This window comes from Rhynchophorus ferrugineus, unplaced genomic scaffold, assembly GCF_030347505.1.
Source record: "Rhynchophorus ferrugineus isolate W39M unplaced genomic scaffold, kcgeb_rfMv2 rfM4, whole genome shotgun sequence".
Taxonomy (NCBI): domain Eukaryota; kingdom Metazoa; phylum Arthropoda; class Insecta; order Coleoptera; family Curculionidae; genus Rhynchophorus; species Rhynchophorus ferrugineus.
Window position 1 is genome coordinate 20997664 of NW_027472583.1, and position 23965 is coordinate 21021628.

General features: G+C 32.5%; 1 protein-coding gene across 1 annotated transcript in view; it reads left to right on the top strand.

Moving 5' to 3' along the window:
• Positions 1 to 23965, top strand: part of LOC143196062 (pyrokinin-1 receptor) — a 250893-nt gene that overhangs the window by 74582 nt on the left and 152346 nt on the right. Inside the window, exon 3 of the mRNA XM_076403647.1 lies at positions 1836 to 2094. Coding sequence (XP_076259762.1) covers positions 1836 to 2094 — 259 coding nt within the window. The remainder of the gene's footprint in view (positions 1 to 1835; positions 2095 to 23965) is intronic.

Below are 23965 nucleotides of genomic sequence, written 5' to 3' on the forward strand. Positions count from 1 at the left end.
GTGAAATTCGAATTATAATGCACAGTTAAACTGAAAGCTATCCTCTGGCTAACAGTTTCGTTCAAAAATCAGATCGCAGAAAAAAAAAACATCATTTATGTAGAGACAAGCAAGGAGTAGGTCATGACGTATCGTCATCTGTTGTTTTATTTCCCGATATTAAAAGGTCGTTAAGCTATCCGTAAAAGCTAACTGTTGTTATTCGTCAACAAAATTGAGAGGAAAATTGAACAATCAGTTTAGAATTCTATTCATTGGCCAAATTTATATGGTTTGGACAGGTGTCGTTCTTGAAAACAATGTTCATAAATTAATATTAGTTTTACATTAGTGTATAGAATAATATAATTTTTGATATAATAATTCTTAAAGAAATATTTAATAACAAAAAAGTTAATAATATTTATTTCTTGATAAATAAAATATAAATAAACAATTCGCCAACACTGTCGTCTTAAATATTTCTTAATAAATTGCTTCGAAAATAATTTTATATATTTATTAGGTTATATTGAATAAATATTTTTCAAACAAGGGCTTTATTTTTATCGAAAAACCATCTTTTCTACAGAGGCGCAAAATTATATAATTTATGAAATGTGCAAATGTTTAATAAATAAAAACTCTTTTTAACCGACTTTTAATCGAAAATGGAGTATGTTCGCCGATTTCTCGATGGTCCATTGGAACCAAGTCGGGATCACATGGGGGAAGGGGGGAAATCGAGGGAAACGCTCAAATTTCAAAGGTACGTAAAAAGTTTTCACATCATATAGCACCTAGTAGAAATATTGTAGATAACTACCTCTATGATGTAATGAATGGTTAAGGCGTTTAGATCCTACAGGGAGGTCGCGGGTTCCATTCCCGGCGAGGACAATAATAGCAAACAACAACAAATGTTTAGTTAAAACATTTGTCAAATCACTTAGATTAGGTAGCGGATCCTGGAGCCTGAAGCTCTCCTTATTTTCAATCATTCCTACTTTTCCTCATGGGCTGTACTTTTACTTAGTCTACCCATTCTAATATTAATTAAAATAACTGCGTACTTTATTGAATAAATATCTAACACTAAAAAGAGAAAAATAAAATATGTTTAACAAAACAATTGAACCGACTTCAAAAAATGAATAAGAAACTCACTAAAAATTAAAAAATTTATAATATTAATAACTTAGATTTTTAACACAAGAAAATGTTTTAAAATAAAATGAACTAGCCACTTTGAAGTCGGCGCAGAGCCCAAATAATAGAAAAATAATAATATAATTTTGTGACATATACAAAAAATGAAATTAGCAACAAAACAAATCTAAATTAATATAACTGTTTGAAGAGGTTTGCTACTGAAGCCCATTCAATATTTTAAATACATATGTGAGTGATGTGCGCAGTTATAACATCCGCCGTCATCCTCTTGCAAGACAACTCTCGACTATAAGTTGCAAGGACCGTGAAGGCTACATTGTTGTAGCTTGAATGGTGAACTTAGTCATACTCAGCATATTCGTCAGGCATAGCAACTTCTGAATACTACTTGTCCAGATCGTTCAGAGAAAATAAGATTGGGTCACTGCCAAACCAAAATTATTTCGACAGAGTATCGCTAGGTTATCAGAAAGATAGGATAAATAAAGCAAAATATCTTGATTAAAATATGTGTTTCTATTTTTTCTTCATAGATGGCTTTTAAAGTGAAAAATGATGCTACAAACATCTACAAGGGAAATCTGATATTATTATTATTTCAGTAGTCTTCAAATCAACACAGTTTACCATGTATTTAGAATCAACCAATAAATTTAATAATCCTTTATTTGTTATATTTTCAGGTAGCAATCAGTTTTGCCATCCCGCAAGCAATACCCTTAAAGGTTACAGGAAGATGCCCTCTTTGCTTGCCAACTGAACCAGTTATGAACCATTCTTTCGAGATATCCACGTTCGTGTTTTTCGTAACACCCATGACCTTGATCACTGTACTTTATATTATGATCGGTTCAACACTGAGAACTTCGAATCTGATGAAAACAAGAAGCGCCAACTATCGAGCTCATAGTAAATCTTCGAAGAAAGTAGTGAAAATGTTAGGTAAGTTCTTAATATTCATTTTCTTACAAGAAAGAAATAAATGTTTCCAGCACATAACTAAACGTATGAAGTTAAGGTACCTGTTGTAACAGGTTAATAGAAAATTCACCGGCCTACCAAAGTAAAACAAATTTTTTTAGCAAAATTAGTTTTTTTTAGTTCAACATAATTTCCTTAAAGGGTGATACATTCATTCTAGCGTCCCTCCAACGTTTCGATGCCATTTTTGTAGTACGATTTTTCCTTTGCTTCAAAATAGGCCTCAATTTCGTTGATCACCTCTTCATTCGAAAAAAATTTCTTTCCAGGGAGCATTATTTTGAGATTTAAGAACAGGAAATAGCCGAAAGTGAGCTCGAGCGGCACCCACTTTGTACAGAGCTTTCTCATACTCAAATATTCATGAATAATATAATGTACACGTTCAGTTGATATCTTTAGAGTGTCTGCTATATCATTCAATTTCAATTTGCGGTCATTCAAAATCATTTTGTGGCTTTTTTAGATGTGTCCGTTATTTCACCACGTCTAAACTTAGTATACCAATACTTGATGATTGATTTTCCTGGGACAGTGTCCGGAAACTCGGCATCAAGCCAAGTTTTTGCTTCAAATGTATTGTTTCCCTTCAAAAAGCAATATTTTATCAACACGAGAAATTCCTTTTTATTCACTTTTTTTTACAATAACAAAAGTTGCTTTACTCAAAATGCCATAATTCACAAACGAAAGATCCGACACCTGTCAAATTTGTACACGCGTCTTTTGAGAGTTAGGGTTAACTAAAAAACATAATGATTTAATTCTAGTAGCGCCATCTATGTGTGAGGTCGGGGACTTCTTAATTGACATGGTATCTTACAAATTATAATAAACTAAGGTGAATGCTAGGGGACATGTCCGCGCACATATTTTATTGCACAAATTTATTTAATTGCAAAAGAATGCTTTAAAATGATATATTTGTTTTAACTGCCAATATACAGTAATAATTCTTAAGAAGAAAAACTCGAAAAGTATATAAAAATAGTTTTAGTTGTTTCCACTAATTGTTATTATTTACTTATTGTGAAAACAGGTCTACAAAATGTTAAAAGATATGACGAGGTAATTGTGGGAAGGTAATCTAATGTATTTACCAGAAATACTGTAGCTCAGGTGTTTCATCATTTTCCTATAAATAATCTTCACCCGGCTTTTTGGTTTACAAACACGTGGCACGTGCTCGATTGTTAATTAAATTCATTTACTACGGATCGACACGTGTAATTATTTATGCAAAATATTCGACACAGAAGGAAATAAAATTTTCGACATAAAGGAATAATTTTGAGTATGTCACCCGTTGTGTGCTCGGACTTTAATCCTCTATAATTTATGAGCGTGGTTTATGGTTAGAATCCCTATTAAACAGTAGATTCAGTCACTATATATATATACATATATACAGATAAATATTAAATACCTGAAAAATAAATTTTCATTAAAATAATAATATAAAAATCTGTAAAAATTTAAATAAATTTGTGCGTATTTTCATCAACGATACCTATTGGTCAAAATGCGAAGTATCAATCTAATGAACTTTTAAACAACCTAACATAATAGTTAAATTCGTAAAATAACAGTTCCATTCCATTCAGCACTATTGAACTATTCAGTGTATTAATCACGCAACGCTCAAAATTTGTGTTTTCGACACTAACATTTTTATGGTCTGCCAGAAGATCATAAAACAGATTTAGAAACTGATGGTGATACTGGTCTTATCTCAATTGTTGGTTTGGGTATCAAAGGATTATAAACAGCAACCAAAAAAGTTCGAAGGCAATGAATTTCAAGACCCAGCTCAAGTAAAATGTGGGGCAAAAGTACCGCAACCATTTTGATTGCGCACCATCTTAGCTATGTGACGTTCAGCTCAGTTTCCCTTTAACCGTTATGTTATGTAGATGTCCAAATTCTATTATGGATAAATATAAGCCATAAGGTCTAACAGAAATAGTGACAATATGTATTAAACATAATCGTTCCATTATTACCAGTCAGCGGAAACTGCGTCAAAAATATCTTAATCGTCCAGTGCCTCACACAACCACAATTTATGGTTACATGTGAATTTTCGATAGTATGGTACGACAATAGACAGGCCTCGTTCTGGAAGACAACGGACGTCTGGTAACGCTGAAAATGTAGTTCTAGTGCGCGATAGTGCTGCAGAGTCTCCAGAAACATCAATTCGGAGACCTGGTTCTCAATTACACATTTCTGCACGCAGTTTAAGGTGAATTTTGGAAACTGATTGGAAAATGTTCCCGTACAAAATTCAGTTAGTTTAAAAATTGCTACCGAGATATCCTGATCAACGAATTGAGTACAGTAATGCAATCCTAAGGCTGTCTGATGAAACTGAAGATATTTCGTCTATATTGATAATGAACGATGAAGTCCATTTTCTTCTCAGTGGCCATGTCAATCAACAGTCTGTTTTGAGGAACACAGAATTCTCAATTAATTCATGAAACATCATTGCATTCACTAAAAATAACTGTATGGTGTGGTATTCATGCTGGAAATATTATTGGCCCTTTTTTTTTATTACCAAGGTATTACAGTTACTGTTACTGCTCAAAGGTACCAAGACATGATTCGAAATGTTCTTTTGCCTGAAATGGAAGAGCAAGAACTAGAAGGCGTGTGGTTTCAGCAAGATAGGACTACAGAACATACAGCTCGTGCAGCAATTCAAATATTTAGTGTCGTTTTTCCACGAAGACTAATTTCGCGAAGTGGCGATTTAGCATGGCCAGCCAGACCCCCGAATTTAACAGCATCAGATTTTTTCTTATGGGGTTTTTAAAATTAAAAGTTTATGTGAATAAGCCCCAAATGATTCAACATCTTAACGACAATATTCGTCACGAAATTGAAGAAATTCAACCTCAGATGTTGCAGTATGTCATGAAATGCCTCAATAAGAGCCGAAAGTTGCATAACGAATCGCGGTAATGGGTACTTTTGACCCACGTTATATTATCTACCTTCTTTACATAAATTAACGCGCAAAGACGTATTTAGTTTTAAGTGATTTATTTATGAATAACTCATTATTTTTATTATATTATGAATAACTCATTATTATCATTTCCTTGGATCTATCAATAAGGTTAATTGTGTGAACATATTAATAAGAATATCAGACCTAGCCGGCTTGGTGGCGCAGTGGTAAAAGCGATAGGACGGCCCTCGTACTGTTGCGATAGCCACGGGTTCGAATTCTGCTGCGGCATGGTCGTAAATTTATATTATTAATTTTTTAACATTTGTGATTGTTCTAGGCAAGAATGTAAAATCCGACAAAGGAAATGATCCCAGTCACTCCATTAAACAGGCTGGATAAGACCGGATGTCTTCCGGGATGATTTCCAAAGTTGGTCACTCGCCAGTCGGTAGGCTTAATGCTGAGGACTATGGTTCAGAGCCCACGTTAAACTTTGGGTCCAGTCCAGATAAACCCATAGTTGGTAAAAGGAGATCTTAAATTGTACATTAAAAAAATATGAGACTTAATTCAGTTTATTTTAAATAATCCTGAAAGCACATTTTTCACAAGGTGTTTTATTTTTTAATATTTTGTTCTCTTGTCGCGGTCATTATGTTTTGTTCTTTACGTCATTTAGTATATATATTAGGGTAGTATCAAGTCAAATTCGCGTAATGCGAGTGGGATTATATGAAAGAAAAATGCGCCATAATAAACGCGGGAGCTTTTCTCATTTCGTGTATATGTTCCCTTAACTTGCGAAATCATAAAGGAACAAGGGGAGTTGCGTGTATAGACACAGTCAACGTTATTTTTATTTAGGTTCGTGTAACTAATAACGCAAAAAATGTGTACGGGAAATCTAGAACTTTTATGAATGTAGTTTTTATCTCGCCTCTAACGGTTCGGCCGCTTGGCTATTAATTTTATCATTTAAATACGATACGATATAAACATACGCCTATTTGTGACACACATTTTTCGTGATTAATATGTGTACTTTGTTTACATTATATTTTGTTTCCCATTGATTTTTTTCTATTTCCCAATAGATGTGGCTTATGTTATGAGACCACTCGATGAAAGAGGCATCCATTGTTCAAGATGTCGGAGAGATAAATAAGTAAAATTGTTAATTATGTTTGTAAAATTTTAATAGACTTTTCCGGAAATACCGGCCTTATAATATCTGCATTTTTGTAACGTTATGGTGCCATTTTGGTCTCTCCGGCATTAGACTCTCGGCATATTGTCAGTCAGCATTTGATCATGTTTTGTGACCACTACTTTGTGGCCTCTGGCTTATATGGATAATGGAAAAACCTTTATAATTGGCCATTGGCTATAAGAGAAGGTGATTGACACACATGCCACCTTACATAGTTCAAACCGAGGTGTTCTAATCCTCTTTCGCTCTTTCACTAAAACTCACAATTCGTGAGGTCGAGAAGTCTAGATAAAAAACTAAAAGTAAAGTTTTTCATTAAATCGCAAGAAAGTCTAGCTGAAATCGCCCGTTGTGAGCAACCAGGTCGTAAAGTGAATTAACAACAACAAATAATAGTAAAATTTAATTCTCACAAGAATATATTAATGTTTTTATTTATTACCTCTGTAATCTTTTACGTACCTCATGAATATAATATCTAGATTGATACTATTTTCAGCCAAATGTAAGGTTAATATAAAAAGAGTAAAGTAATTTGTTTTGTTTTGTGTAATCGTAAATAAAAACAAACCCATACTAAATTTAATTTTTAAGTTCATCTGAACGGTAATATACAGTACTTCACTTAGTTCATATAAAATAATATGATTAAATTAAGTAGTGTTTTAAATTACACAGCAAAATTATACAAAATAAATCAACTTGGCGCAAATGTTTTTCAGCTTTAGCAATACTTGTGTTAGATTTTTGAAGTAGCCCATAAAATATTTTTCAATTCCCTTTTAATTTGATCTATAAATTTTTAACATTTTCTCAACTTAAGGAATAACAGAAAACTAAAAAAAGAAGTCTGGCAGGGATAAATCAGGCGAACCAAATGGTTGAGAAATTATATGCGTTGAAATTGCAATAAAACAGTTGAAGCGGAATAAGTACAATAACATATGAAAAGATGCATTGTTTTTATGATAGGTCCTGAATTCTTGGCGTCATAAGAAAATTAGCTTTATGCCAGCGACTCCTAATATTCAAATAGGATTATTTTCTCTTTGGACTGACCGAATTCTATTTAATATGTTTGAGTGACTTGAGCGTTAAAAGGAAAACGGTCGCTATATAAATAGAAAAGCATTAAAGTAATTTTGCAACAGAATGAGGTTGGATATTATGAAATTCATCATAGAAGATGATCAGACACTAAAGCTATCAAAGGAATAAAATGTTTTTATTAGTACTAAACCATTTTGTACAGAGAAATGCGAGTTTTCAGAGTTATTAATATATATTACAAATTGTACTAGGTTGTTCAAAAACTTTGGTACTCCTCAAATATGTTGAATTTAAGAAGAGAACAAAAGCTTATGTATTTTTAATGCTTCCTTTTGCTTAGGAACACATGGTACAATTATTGTAATAAGCACAATTAATTAAGATACAACAAACTTTGGTCAGTATGTCCGGCACTCATTTGATCATCTATCCAATTTTATCATCAACATTAACGTTTGTTGCTTGCTCGTATTATGCCTTTTAAGACTGACCTCCGAGTTTGTTTGTTTGGTACCCCAAGCACTTCGAAACAGCCCGTTTGATAAATCATCAACCAAACTATTCTGAATATATGAACATCACCAATTTTGGCAGAAAAATAATCTTTAGCGATGAATTGTAACTTTGGATGAATAGCTTTGCTAACGACCATAGATGCTATATATAGAACGACGTCAATACACACGAAGTTCATCAATGTTTTTGTTCATAACCGATCACTTTAATTGAAATTAGCCAATATGGATGAGTAGTACACGTGGTTCGATAATGGATGTCCAGCATTAAATTATGAATGTAGCTCATGAAGGTATGGTGTTGACGAAGTGTAGAGAATTGGAGGGTTCAAGTGGGATATTTTGAAGCCTTAAATTGACGCCACAATCCTATTGTTCGGGTTGATGACCCCAAAATAAATATCTCGTCAAAACTACATCACCCGTCAAATATGTCTTTATTTATCACCCTTATTGAAAATCCTGTAATTATTGTAAAGACTTAAAAGGTCATCTAATATTAACAATTTCGAATCACAACATGATGCAATGGCAAAAGAGATATTCATCAACATCAGAGATATTCAGAAAACAACTGTTGTACACTTTTCAAAAATTAGATATTTCCGCTATTATAGTATAAAATACAAAACACTATATAACAGGTCAATTGAAAGGTCACCGGCCTACCATAGTAAAACATATTTTTTTGGCAAAAATAGTTTGCTTTTTTTTTCAACATAATTCCCTTCAAGGGTGATACACTGATTATTACGACCCTCCAACTTTTCGATGCCATTTTTGTAGTACGATTTGTCCTTTGCTTCAAAATACGCCTCAGTTTCAGCTATCACCTCTTCATTCGACGAAAATTTCTTCGCAGCGAGCATTCTTTTGAGATCTGAGAACAGGAAATAGTCGCTGGGGGCCAGATCTTAAGAATTCAGTGAATAAGGAAGCAATTCCAAGCCCAATTCATGGATTTCTGCCATAATTTTCAGTGACTTGTGACACGGTGCATTGTCTTGGTGAAGCAGCATTTTCTTTTTCTTCAAATGCGGCCGTTTTTCGGCGATTTCGTCCTTCAAACGGTCCAATAACGCTATGTAATACTCGCTGTTGATGGTCCTTCCTTTTTCAAAGTAATCAATGAAAATTATTCCATGCGCATCCCAAAATAGAGACGCCATATTCTTGCCAGCCGACTGTTGCGTTTTCCCACGCTTTGGAGTGGGTTTATCGTGTGCAGTTCACTCGGATGACTGTCGATTGGACTTCGAAGTGAAATGATGGAGCCATGTTTCATACATTGTCACATATCGACGCAAAATATAGAGTTTATTACGCTTGATTATTTTCAAATAATGCTCCGAATTATCAACTCGTCGTTGTTTTTGGTCAAAAGCTCGTTCCTCATACCCAAATATTCGTGAATGATATGGTGTACATGATGTATTGGAGTGTCTGCTATTTCATTCAATTTCAATTTACAGTCATTCAAAATCATTTTGTGAATTTTTTGAATGTTTTTGTCTGCAACCCCTTTTGGTCGTCCAAAGTGTTCACCGTCTTCGGTGCTCATTTCACCACGTCTAAACTTGCTTCAACTGTATCTTTTCCCTTCAAAAAGCAATATTTTATCAACACCGGGAATTCGTTTTTATCCATTTTTTTCACAATAACAAATGTTGCTTCACTCAAAATGCTATAATTCACAAATTAATGATTCGACAGCTGTTAATTTTATACGGGCATCCTTTGAGGGTTAGAGCTAACTAAAAACATATGGATTTACTCCTAAAAGTGCCATCTATGTAGCAGGCCTGGGACTTTTCAATTGACCTGTTATGAATGTGCATGAATTAACATGAATAACAGTTCTCCCTTAGCATTATTGAATTATTCAATGATTATAAACGCTAATCATTGAATGCTCAAAATTGCCATTTAGGTATTATTTACTTTTGTTGTTAGATTTGAATAAATCTGCTCTTGAAGAAATTAAGAAATATCTATTAAACACTTTTAAAAACATATAGTAGTGATGCACCATCATATGCCAATTGTCGAATTTGGTTCCACGATTTAAAAGTGGTGATTTTAATGACAATTGTTAAGAACGGCCTGGATGACCATAACAGTACGAAGACAATGAATTGTAAGTTATATTGGACTAAAACCCTTATCACGCTCTCATTCAAATTGCTTAGCAGCTGATATATAAATAGTTTCCAGGCGGCGTCGAAAGGGTTACTACACAAAGAACTACTGATTTCTATTTGTATGACAATGCTCGCCCACACGTTACAAGAGTTGTGAAGGATATACTATTGCAGATCTAATTGCAAATTGTGGGAAATCTAATGTGCTGACCAGCCTTCTGAATGCCACTTGTTCAGATTGACGCAGCTTGGCTTAGCATGGTACACAGTTTCGAGATACTGAAGAAGTGCAAAAATTAATCGATGATTGGATTGCCAAGCTATCGCCAAGAGAGTAGGAATATGTGAAAAAGTTTTAAAAAATTATTATCATCAAGCATCATTAGTTTATTACTATGTTATTCGGTAGTACCATATCAGTGCAATGCACCCTAGATCTATGAATGGTTGTGTATCCGGATGCACAGATAGTAAAGAAATGCAGCTCTCTTTATTACGAAATGCCTTTATGGCTGTTAAATATGAAAATTTGTGATCTTTACCGCGTGTTTTGTTATTGTAAGTTTTCGTAAGTCTATTCATATTATTTATTCATAAAATCATTCAAATATTTATTTATTAATTTCATAAATTAATATTTTATATAATGGTTTAACCTTTGGATCAACTATTTGATCCACTAAACTCCTAGAAGAATAGCTCCTGAACGCAAACCTCTTAAGGAAGGAAGCGATTTATTAAAGGACAAACTTGTTTTTAAATTTGTTAAAATGCCATCAATTAATAAATTAATAATTACTTTGAAGCAATTCATTTATTTAAAGAACCATATTTTGAGTGAGTATCCGAATACATATAGTTATTATATATACAAGCTAGTTAGGAAAAAAAATTGAATCAATTAGAGCTCAGGGCGATTATAACACAATATAGAATCAATCAGTATAGACCGTATGAGTATAGACTCTATGAACATATGCTGTACCAATTTTTCTCAATAAATGCCTTTTTTTAAAGTAAAAATATGATCAGAATTCATGCAATTACTCAACAGAAGTTATAGTTATAGGCTTAATAAGTCCATAACAGTAAACGAATCGTTCTTAATATTACTTTGAAACTTTCCTTCCCATTTAATGTTCATCCAGTTAATTAGTAGCTACTAATTTTATTCAGAACAACCGTAAGGAAATTATCCGAGCAAATCGATTGAGTTGATTGTCAGCTTTATAGCTTTAGGCAGGAGACCTTTCCTTTCATTCGCAACCTTTTTGTTATAGATGGCATCGACCGACGTAATAGAAACGGAGAAGTATCAAGAATCAACTTTAATATGTTATGATGTTACATGTCTATGTTTTAATGAACATTATATAATTACTATGGGAATAACTAAAGCCGGTATCAAATCTGAACACTTAAAAACTTCTGGTGAAGCCACTCCGTCATATTCCAATTATTGGTTATGGAGGTCCAAAATCGAAGACAAAGCATTTCAAAACCTATTGAACGAAAAACTAACAAATGGATGTAGAAATCGTTCGTGGGTTGTCTGGTTAATTTTTAATTAGAATATGTAGAGTAAAAAAGTAAATACAAGTCGTTATGCTTTGTAGTGAATATAAGAATATGTGTCGAACAAAATATTTTGTGGGGAGCTTTGCTCTTCTTCATTCCATTTTAATACCAAAAAACTGCTGCTGAGGCATATAGTCTGTTAATGAATACAAATGAACAGCATTCTCTGAGTGAGCACAGATATGGGAAGGCTTGCGTATTTTAATGATGGTGATTTTGATTTAGCAGAAAATCTATGTACAAAGTTCACTGATAAAGAACTGAGGCAATTGCTTAATGAAAACTCGTCCAATAATTATCTTTAATTGATAATTGGACAAATGGTTAAGCCTTTCGAGGGATAAAAATCAATGATTCCGTTTTTTTGTGAATTGAAACGTAGAGTTATTGAGAGGCGTTTTACAACTGTGACCTGCTACTTCTAAATACCAAACCAGAAATTTGTATAAGTTAAGAAATTTTCATCTTTATTTTAACTAAACTGTTTAACAACAAATCGCTATTTCGAGAAACATCTAATAACGTTGGAAATTTACTTGTGTTCTTTAGAGCATATCCATAGCTAAGATTATATCGAAATTTTTAATGATTAAACAATATGCGGTTGAGATATTAATAATTTAAACAAACATTTAAATAATTTAAACACCTATGTATCAAACGACATGTGTCAACATTTCGTATCTACTCTTCAGTAGCACAATGCTGTCCATGTCATGGTAATATGAATATTTATAGATGCCAAAATGGGGACATTTGGCTGATTTAAAACATATGATTTAATTACGTAAATTATTTAGTTGGTATAGGTTGATTCATTCTATTTAACAAACAGCCCTAGGGCATATATAGAGACTCCATTTTTTGAATGGGAACCTTTTCCACTCTATTTCAGTAAATCGTCAGTTTAACTCCACTCAATTCAAATAATTCTGATTGCTTTGTACTATTGGCGGCTTCAGTCACATTAATATTTAACAGCAGGGAACCAAATTAATAGTTCACACATTCCTTGGCGCCAATAAGGGCTTTGAAAACATCTGTGAAACTCCTCTGGGGTTAATTCACAATCCTTTTCACAAATTATAGCTCTAGATAATTTGCTATCAATCGCCCATAATCGTTCGTTTCATAAATGTATGGATTTGGTTTCATTTCAGCAACCATATGCCAACGGAAACTGGATCCATTAAATATTTCACTGTTAATTCATATGCAATTCATTCATTCATATGTTCTTGCAGATTTGTGATGTCTGACGAAGACTGTCAAGAGCTTTTGGTTTCTTTATTTAGATCATACAAACTGTATTTTTCAATAATCTTCTCTTCTGACTAACAGAAAATTGTAAGGGTTTTCTCGTGTACTAAATAAAGAGTGACAGAAAAATGTTGTTATAAAGCTATAAAAGTGCAGATATAATAGAAATGGTTTCTGGGGTATTAACAATTTAACTGAAATTTTAGTTAATTTCTTTGACATCCTAAACAAGTATTACCTACATTTATATGAATTATGAAATTTAATTTTTTAAACGATTGATCGGCCAACATACAGTACATCTTTAATAACAGAATTTCAGGAACAAGAGAAGGTCAAAATAATTCTGACTTTGGCATTTAATTAAAAATTCATAGCCTTAAATCGTCGCACTAAAATTGGGTGAGGAATTTTCGATGAGCTTGAGCTGCTTTGGACCATTTTCCAAAGTAAAAATGTAAACTATAACGGAAACGGAATATCCTAAAATGTTTATTTTTAAGCGCAATAACATTTAACCGAGTAAACGAATGACGCTACCTCTGAATCTAAAATGATAACTTTCAAGCGCGGCATAGTTTCAATGAGTAAATATTACTAAGCCATATATTAGCAAAACCGATAAGTATTTCTTCCCTAAACTAATATAATATGTATGTTAAGACACCAATGAAAACACTATTAGCTGGAGTTACATCTCAATCGAAATAGTTTTTGCGTAAGATTCTGAATTTACTTTATTTAATTACTGAATTAAATTAACGGAATTATGGCTTTCAAGTGTCATGATTTCGAACAACAGAAATCCTTCAGAAAGAAGATGGTCGTAATTTTGAATAAACATCAATATTCAGGACCGCAGCGTTGGATGGCGCTGTGGTAAAAGCGACAGGATTCTGCTGAGCCATGGTCGTATTTATGTTTGTGGTTATTTAATATTTGTGATTATCCTACGCAAGGGTGCAAAATGATTCTAGTCACGCCAGTACCCAGTCTAGATAAGATTGGATGTTTTCTGGGATGATTTCTAAGTTGGTCACTCGCCAGTTGGTAGGCTTAATGCCGAGGGCCGTGTAGGTAATGTAGGTCCAGTCCAGATAAACTCTCGTTGTAAAAGGGAAACTTTGAAACATGAAAATATCTGATGCAGATCCGGAATGTTGCAAATATACTTTATGGGTGATGTGGAGTAAAAATTATACGCGCTGTCTATACACATCGAGAAGATGGATGTGAGAGGCACAAACTTGTGGCAAATTTGGGGAGATTTTATCAAAACTATCACCAATTGGTCTATCTGTTCAACCCAATTTCCCAATAGGTTCGAAAACGACGTTATTATCATTAAATCAGTCAACGTACTATATGGAAAGCACTTATCACATCTGCCCAAATTGTTCATGAAGCATTATTTTTTTTATTTATTTTTCGTACAAGTAATTTCTCTTGTACCTTATTTATCTTTTTATTGTTCAGACACAGAAAATAACAAAAAAGTTAGTGCATTGAATATTTACGCCTATCAAATGATGATCAGTGTCAATCAGGACAATAACATTCACCGATGGTTGATATTATTTCACGTGTGTTCAAACAAAAATTAAAATTGTTGATAAACTTTATTAAACACTAAACTCGGTAAGAAAAATGATGTTTGAACAGAACAACATCTGTCAGGTTTGCTAGCATATATATATATATATATATATATATATATATATTGATATTAAGAGATAATTTACTTAAAAAGGCATGACCATGACGTAATTCGTTTTAAAGGCATCTTTCGAAATTGGAACGAAGCATTTCGCTTTATCCAAGTATTCAGCAAATATCGCTTCACGAGATTATCATTTATCACTGTCAAGTTTATTCAAAACTCGGTTTTATTCTTATATAGGCATACGATAATGGATTAATGAATAAAATACAAAACTTTCAGGTTTGATTCATTTCAGTCCTTAATTAATATAAAAAAAATAAAGTACCTAGTCTATTCGATTCCCTTTAGTCCCTCTCTTCCCACAATGCTCCTAATAACGACATCTATTTACGGATAACTGAATGAATACTACGTAATTAGCATGAATTAAGGGAGTATAAGGAAGAAATTAATAGTAAAGCTCATGTATCTCAGATTAGATTGTCAAAATACCAACCATGTTGCTAAACAGTCTGTGCGGAGAAAAATTGAATAGATATAAATTAATTTTCGCAAACATTCAAGGCATATTCTGGAAAATCTCCCCTCAGAACCTTGTTAGATATACATAATTAAGTGAACGTGCTGTGTTAAGCTATCAAAATATGGATAGTTGATTTACAAGAAGATAAATAAGGGGGCGTACATACTATTTCGAACGGAATAGTGTTTAATTGGAAATAAAATTATATCGTCTATTATAGTTAACAATTATTATTGAATTGAGAATTTTAATTGACGTAATTATATCAATATATTTAATTAATAACTGTTTCATTTACTTAATTTATATATGTGTAGTTATGAAATTATTTTTACAGCTTTTCTGCAAATTTATTTAATTATCACGGCAGTCATCCCGTTATCAATTTCTAGGATTTCACACCAAAACATCCCTTTCACCGGTCTTCCCAGTGCTGTCATACTCACAGGTTCGAATCCCACCTGGGCATAGTTGCAAATTTATTTTTGTGATTGCATTAATTCATCTGTTCGTAGGCAAGTGGCTGAAACCTGAGAAAGTTGTTAAACATTACAGTCACGTCAGTAATTAGGATAAAAACTGCTGAATGTCTACTCTGAGTCGGTCTCTTACCGGTTGGTAGGCTTGATGCTGAGGACTCATTCCATATTAAATAATATAACCAGTTTAGAGAAACGTCGGCTAAAAAGGGAGAAATTAAATATAACAAATTAAAACACAACCTTCAAGTCCTCAAGAAATTATTTAATGTCGAATAGTTACATTTATTATATCAATTAGTGTACCTTTTAATAAATACCGAAAGAAATACCGATAAACCGAAATCCGGAGTTATCTGAGATGATCATTCGATGAGGGCAGGTCTTTACCCAGCGATAGTCAGTTACTAAATCTAAAATTACTCTAAAATAATATCCGAGATATTAACGTCTTGGAGTTGCTAAATTTTCATTTGATAGTCTGACATAATATTTGTAGGCATTTTGTAAGTTGCTATTTTAGGATGTAACATGTCTCAAGGTCGCTACAGTGGTTTTACCAAAAAACAAAGAGAAAAGACCATCCACCAAAAAAGCACATATACGATTAGTGTTTTAATTTTTAAGTATTTGAACATGAAATAAAAACTTGTTCACTTTTTCTTCCCTCAATAATATCACCATATCATGTGATATTTACTTCAAACATGGTAAAGACATTACAATCAGTCTAAATGAGTAAGCAAAACTACCGGGAATAGGAAAAAATTATCAATATTTTATGAGACTTTTAGTATTGTATCTAAACTAAGTCAAAAGTATGATTTTTTAATTTTCTTTTAATTTATTATGACGGTTTGGGATTTAGTTTATTCTAAGTTTCTGCGGCAATAAAATGCGTAACTAGTAAAATGTTTTAAAAAATATTTACATTCTAGGCTAAGTATATAAGAAAATGAATAAATATATATTCCATTTCACTAATTGCCACTAATGCCGCATATATTAAGAATCAGTATGTAATTGAAGATGATAAATAGATGTCACAACCTGGTAGATTTATTAATGAACCAATTATTAAGGAATCAAGTGAACAGGTGATAAAGGAACTTTAGCATTCAGACTACAAATGATATATTTCTAGGTGAATCTATTCCACTGATTTTGCAGCCTCCTCAGTTACGAATATGTTTTGTGCACCTTTTGATGAACATTTCTTTTACTAAAATCCATCTTCAAGTTCTCTTGATCTTGATGAAGATGCAACAGAATGTAAACAGATTTGAAGCCACTAAACTGTATCTTTTATACCTGTTACCCAAGAATTTATTGCATCACAATTTGAAACTCCTTAAATTTCGAATGTTGCTGAAGTGCACCACCCATCAAGTTCTCCACTATGTAGACACCAGGACATGGAAACTGATATAAACAATGCCAGTGAACAATGCCATTCTACTTTCCATTATCTGTAACATTTGAATACTCATAAGTCTTATACTGCTAGTCCTTTGAAAAATATGTTACAAGAGAAACCAAAACCAAGTCAAAGAAGAAAAATAATTCTAGAAAAGATACTAAGACTAAAAACAATAAGAAAAATAAATGTTCACAGTAGAAGTCCTATTGTCCATTATTTCGAGAAATGTCGGGAAGTACGGCTGAAGTGTGGATTGAGTGTGCAATCTTCAATCCAACAAGTATTGGTCACGAAGCCTATATCACGAAGCATATACGTTTTCATCGTTGCGTACACTTTACTCAGTCCGCGTTTTTCTTGATGATAAGTTTGAATAATAAAATATTTTTAACAAAAAATTTAAGCGACTTAAAGAAATAAAAAAGGAACACACTAAAAATTAAAAAATAATCAAACCTAGATTTTTGACTCAAAAAAGGTTTTAAAATAAAATGTGTACCTAATAATCGACGTAATAACTAATTAAAAATAAACAAACACCTTATTTAACTTATCTACCACACGTATTTTATATTTTACTACCTACACACAATTTAGCTTAATACCTACCTAAACCTATTTATCTATTCACAGTTAACTGCTGTTAAATTCAGTACTGATTTGGTTTTATTTAAGTGCTGAAGTTGTTTGTTCTTTTGGAAATTTACGAAATAGAGTAGGTTTTCAGTTTTCCATAGGTAACACTTTTCAATATACCATTTAATTTTAATTTATTGTGTTTGCTTGGCAAGTAGACATCTGGCATTCTGTTACTTGTAAATCTGATAGAGAACCGAGTACTAAACTCAGGTTATTCCAGATTTAGGAGTTTTGGATTTCGTCGTGGCTCTGTCTGGTCTTCTAGAATCGTGTGGAATCATTTTTGGCCAGGAAATAAAGTCAGTAAATAAAGTTTCAATTTTTTATATTTAAAGACTTATATTCGTCCCAAAATGCTCGCCGTCAGTAGACAGTTAGCAAACAGTTAACAAAAAAATATTATATTTTATTATATAAATCATCAATTTTCATTAAATATGAGAATAAATGTGCTTTTATAAACACATTCATCCGATTTCATCAGGTAAATATTATATAGTCTGTGCAATCAAACAAGGAACTTACGTCATCTGCATCGATGACGTCAAAACGTCGCAATGTTGTCTCATAAACTCTGAGTTTTAGTTCATTTTGGCTTTGATATACAACAAAATTCCAATACAAATAAAGGAATTAAACAAAAATACTGTTACCAAATATAATTTTTTTGACATTATAGTACATCTAATGCATATATTATCGAAGTATTTAAAACTACAATTAATTGTTCAGTTATAATAGGTTCTATGTTAGGGTTGTGTTTTATTATACTCGTATTTACATTTAACTCTTCCACACCTTGTATGAGTTTGAGTCAGCATTAAATCATAATCGCGTAATCAGAAAGTTTTATTCAAGTGAATAGTTAAGTTGTAGTTTCCAATCTATCTAACATATGTTTACGATTCCATCATTTGTCGATTCCTTCTTCAATTTGTGATCGAGTTCATCTAAACCAAAGGTGTTATTAACCATTCCTGTTTCCATTATAAAGAACAATATTGTGACCGATAAACCCTAATCAATTTTCATTCCAACGTTTACTTTTTCCATCAACTTTTGTTGAATTAACACTATTTTCATTATCATCTTGCCATAAGTGATCATTTACATTCACATTCTGACATTCTGAAATATCCATGTCTCATCTAAATACAGAAATGGAAATAATAAGTTTCCTCTGAAATAATTGTATTAAATTATGTTTATATTGAAAAAACTACTGACTGTTTTTATACACTTTATATATTTGCAATTGATACAAAACCTGAATCCTGATGACCTCCTACAAAGAACAATAGAACAAAGTTTAACAAGTATAGTATTGCTATCCAATATTAATGTCAATATAATACTGCTGTAAATTATTCGATAAAATATCATATAATATGATGTTATATGATGACTAATGAGAGTGCCACAGACTATACATCCATCCATCCATCCGTTAAACCTAATTAATTTTTGGTGAGTATAGTTGGCACCTAAAATCATGTATTTACATCACAAGAACCCACAACCATCTGTGCATTGAAAAGAGAAAATAGAGACACTATATCAACGAAAATTTTGAATACTATTAAGTCGTTGTGTATGAAGTATGCAGAACTCTACCCTGGATGATTTAATGAATCGAAAAATCAAAAGAATATCTGCGTTATGTAATCTCAAATCCATCAATCCTCAAATTTTGGGACACTCAGTCAGGCAGTGTAACATTTTTAATTTCTCAATTATACCTGAATATTTATATCTACGTGTTTATGGAAAATGTGGAACATAAAAAAGTTTTTTGTTGGAATGTTCGGTATATTAATCAAATAACAGGGAAACGGTTTAATTCCTTAAATTACGAACGTTTGCTTTTGTTCTCATTTCCAGGTTTCGTTTGTTTTTGTTTTTCATTTAGGTCAACGCTAATCCCGATTACAAATTCATCTGCGTTCACAAAATATTTTATCTCGCTCTAAGACAACCGTGTTTGTATTCGTAATAGTAAATTGAATTTCAAGTATGTTTCGGTATATCTAAGATTAATGTTAATTTATTTAAAACCCAATTAAATATTCGGTCAAATCACCCAATTGACAATAATGCATACATATGGATAATATTTGTCGTCTACTCATTCATAATGTGGGTTAAAATAATTCATTATTGAAAAAAATTGTATGTAAATTCACCTTTAAATTCATCACGTGCTCCTTTAATTTACTTCCTGTTCAATTCCACAAATTTTAACTCTGGACTTTCATAAATTATTTGATTAATATTGCCTTCCGTCTAACTACAAGAAAATCGCTTTCTTACGCTACGAAAGGCTATAAAAATACTTTGATTGTTTAAAACAATAATTCCTTAACTTAATTTTTTAGATAAAATTACATCTTCTTTGCTTAATTCTTCCTCTCTTCCAGATGTATTTATTTCAAGCTATTATTTTAGTCATTTTATATAAATTTATATAAATCTATTGCCCTTCCAGGTAGCTCATAATTAATTTGGATATATCCCTTTCGTTAATCTACTACTTTCTATTAGTGATTTGTTATGAAATGCTTTTACTAATAAAACCTGAAACCTTAGAAATTAACACCACTAACTACAATGATACTATGTCTCCAGAACCATAACAGTGACTATTTATTTTTAAGCAAGAACAATTTTTCTTAGCTATTTTGTTTTCACCAGACATAAAATTAAATCAAGCTGCTTGCGAAAACCTAAGTACCTTGTAAACAAAGAGGACAGACGATTGTTTTTATTCTCAAATTTTGTTCTAATTAATCTAATCTATTTTAGGATGAAATTTTCAGCTGTCCGATAAAGCGGGCAGACTAATTCTTTACAAAAAAATTTAAAATGTTACTTTACTTGATATTATTATTCTTAATCGTTTTTCATCCAAACTTGCCGTAACTCTTAAATAGTTCCAACAATACGGGAATAACCGAAAGTAACATAGAATCTTAGATAATACTACTTAAAATAAAATAACTTTTTTGCAGTCCTGTCAGACATTGATTTTGAAAATTACGGATCCGTGGTTTATTTACATAATTTTCATTTCTGTTGTAATTGTAAAATGACGAATAATTAATGGTCCACCAGTCCCAATAAAAATGGGGCCTAAAATATTTGTTTATATGTTTTATGTCACCGATCTGACCTGGTTGATTCCTGATTGTTTGATTTGAGCGCATCTCGTTTTATTTAAATTTACTTCTTTGTAGGACATATTAAACAGACATCTTAGGCCTAAAAATTGTTCCTCCATATAAGCTTTAACCATGCCAAATTTTGCGCCTCCAGATACCTTGCTTTTCCTTAAAAAGAGAGGCAAAATTTTCGCTAAGTCGAGTATTATATAGATTATCGACAATTAAAAACATAATAAGTATATTGGATAAAGAAATGTAAAGTTTTAAAAAGTTTATTGAACCTAAGTTTAATAGCCGAACAATTTTAGTGCTTTAGCGCACGGTAAAACTTTCAATCCATTACTTGCTATAGAGAATTTCAACTAACCAAAATGAGGGATCTAAAGCATACCACTTAAGTTCAAATTACAGACCTTAAGATTTTCTATGTCTGGAGGATTTTTTGCTAGGTCCAGACCAATAAGAATCGTAAGTGCTTGTTAATATTATTATATATAAATTCAAATAGTTAAGCTGCGAATATATTTTTATTGTTTTTCAAAGTACTGCCACGATGATCGATACACTTTTGCATACGCTTAAACCAATTTTCAAAGCATTTAATCCATTCCGAATGAGGTATCTTCAAAACATGATTTTTGAACGCTTCAATGCTTCTTCGGGCGATGAAAATCGTTGACCACGTAGTTTATTATTGACGGATGAGAACAAAAAGAAGTCATTGGGTGCCAAATCAGGGTTATACGGCGGAATTCGACGTTTTCAGTGCTCAAATAGTCTCTTGTTTGAGCCGATGTGTGAGAGCTCGAATTGTCATGATGAAGAATAATCAGGCGTCTCTTGTTTGTTTTCCTTATTTCACCGAAGACTTCTGGCAAACAAATGGTTAGGTACCAATCAGAATTTACTGTTCTGCTATTCTCTAGAGGCACTGTTGCAATATGATCAGTTTTCCCGAAGAAACAGGCCACCATTTCCTTTGAAGTGCCTCGCGAACACCTTTTGTTCGATTTGGTTCAAATTGAAACACCCATACAGTCGACTGCTGCTTACTTTCGGGCTCCAATATATCCGTGATTCGTCACCTGTCACGATTTTATAAACGTCTTTCGAAGCACCGCGATTGAATTTCTTAAGCATTTCTTTGCACCAATCGACACGAGCCTGTTTTGAGCGAATTTCAAATTCCGTGGCATCCAACGCGAAAATCGTAAAAATCATCGCACGAAAATGTTCACGATTGAGTTCCACTTTTTGCCGAGACGAAACTTTCAACTAAATATAAAATAAACAAATAGCGTCGGTGCGACAAAATGTTCTGAGTACGTATCAGTTGTCATGTGAGTCAGATGAACACGCTTTTACTTAATTTAAAATATTTTTTTTCAAAAAGAAGTCGTTTCTTATTTGATCGAGATAGGTATTGCTCTTAATACTACCTTCCTCTCCATTCCTCCTGTTACCTTCAAATTACTCTTCATAAAATGCAATTTACCGATCTCTTTTCACATTCTTCGAAGCTCAACATTAATTGCCCTTTAGTTAAATATTTTTCATCCTCGCGAATAGAAAAGTATCGCGCGGAGCTAGATCTGACGAATCCGGTCTGTGATCATCGCCTTTGCATTCAACATCAATTGTGTCGCTTCTTTTGATTTGGTTGATTTAGGAATTCAAGTTATAAAATGTCTGCTTCTTTCAACGCTAATTTTCTGAATCATATTCTCATCGCCAGCATTCAAGTCTGTGTTAAAGGTTTTTTTACCTTTTTAAGAGGAAAATAAGAAACAAATTTCGAGAGGACATGCAAATCCTTAGTCAAATCTATTGGCACGAGTTTCAAATCATGTCCGTCTCTTCTAAAATGTTTGGCGATCACGAAACTAGATACAAAGTTAATTATCAAAATACCGTTAAAAATACATGTTAAGGTGATTAATAAATTACATATTCAGGCAATTAAAACGATCTCTAAATTATATATTTTTGACTCAACTATTTTCGCTTTACAATTAACATAACAGTACATAATAATTATATCTATAGTGATCTAACTAATTGTGCTTATTAATATTAAATATTTAAATGTTTTGTAGGTTTATCGGTTTTTATGAATGAATGTTTTCTAGATAATGATCGAAATTCTATATCGAGTAGTTCGAAATATATTTATGTAAATTAATGTAGCGAATATATTAGCAATACAATAAAATCAGGTTTGTGTCAAAACTACGGTTTATACGTCCCAGAATAACAATAGAAATCGGAGGTATAAAAAGTCCGTACAGCCATATTTTTTACTAAATAAATAATATCTTAATTTTACAGTTCCGAGATGTTCAATTTTTGCCAGCCGGTGGAACAGATATAATAAATTAATTAGAAACGAAAGAGCGGCTTGAAACAAGGCCAGTTTTCAGGTGTTTTAATTTGTTGTTAGTCCGAGCCGTTTTAATTTTTTTCCGCTTTTGACCGTATGTGTGTTAGTCATGCTTTTTTGATACTTCGCCTCGTTTTAGTTGATTACTGGGATATTTTATTTATTATATTGATCAATCGATATCTATTCGCATTTACTTCAGTAATAGGATTATCTTGTCGCCATAAAGATAAATATCACGAAAATGTACACCTGACGAGAAGTTTTCTATAAAAACGATGGAGTTGTCAATAATATACGGAAGCGAAATGAAATAATATGTTCTTCAGTTTTCGTCAATGTTCTTGCTCCAATAATCGTCTAATGTATGTGTGATTCAAGTTAGCCTTTTGTACCAAGTATTACTCCAGCGCCGCTCTAACATTTTAATACCACTTTGGCGGAAGGATTTATCTTTACCTTAAAATAGGCTACAGTTTCAGCGATAACCTCTTCATTTGAGCGAAATTTCTTACAGGTAAGCAATATTTTGAGGTCACTAGTAGCAACAGCCAGTTGTCGCTAGGCGCCAAGTCTGGCGAATGCGGTGGGTGTGGGAGCAATTCGAAGTTCAATTCATGTTGTTTTGCCATTGTTTTGATTGACTTGTGACACGGTGACTTTCTAACGCTCCAATAACGCTGTATAACATTCACTGTTGGCGGTATTTCGACGTTCAAAATACCGAGGTTATAACTTTTCCAGCCAATTGTTGTGCTTTCGGACGGTTGGTTCGCATTCACCAGTTGCTGTCCACTCAGATGGCGATCATTTTGATTCCGGAGTGAAGTGATGGATTCACGATTTATCCA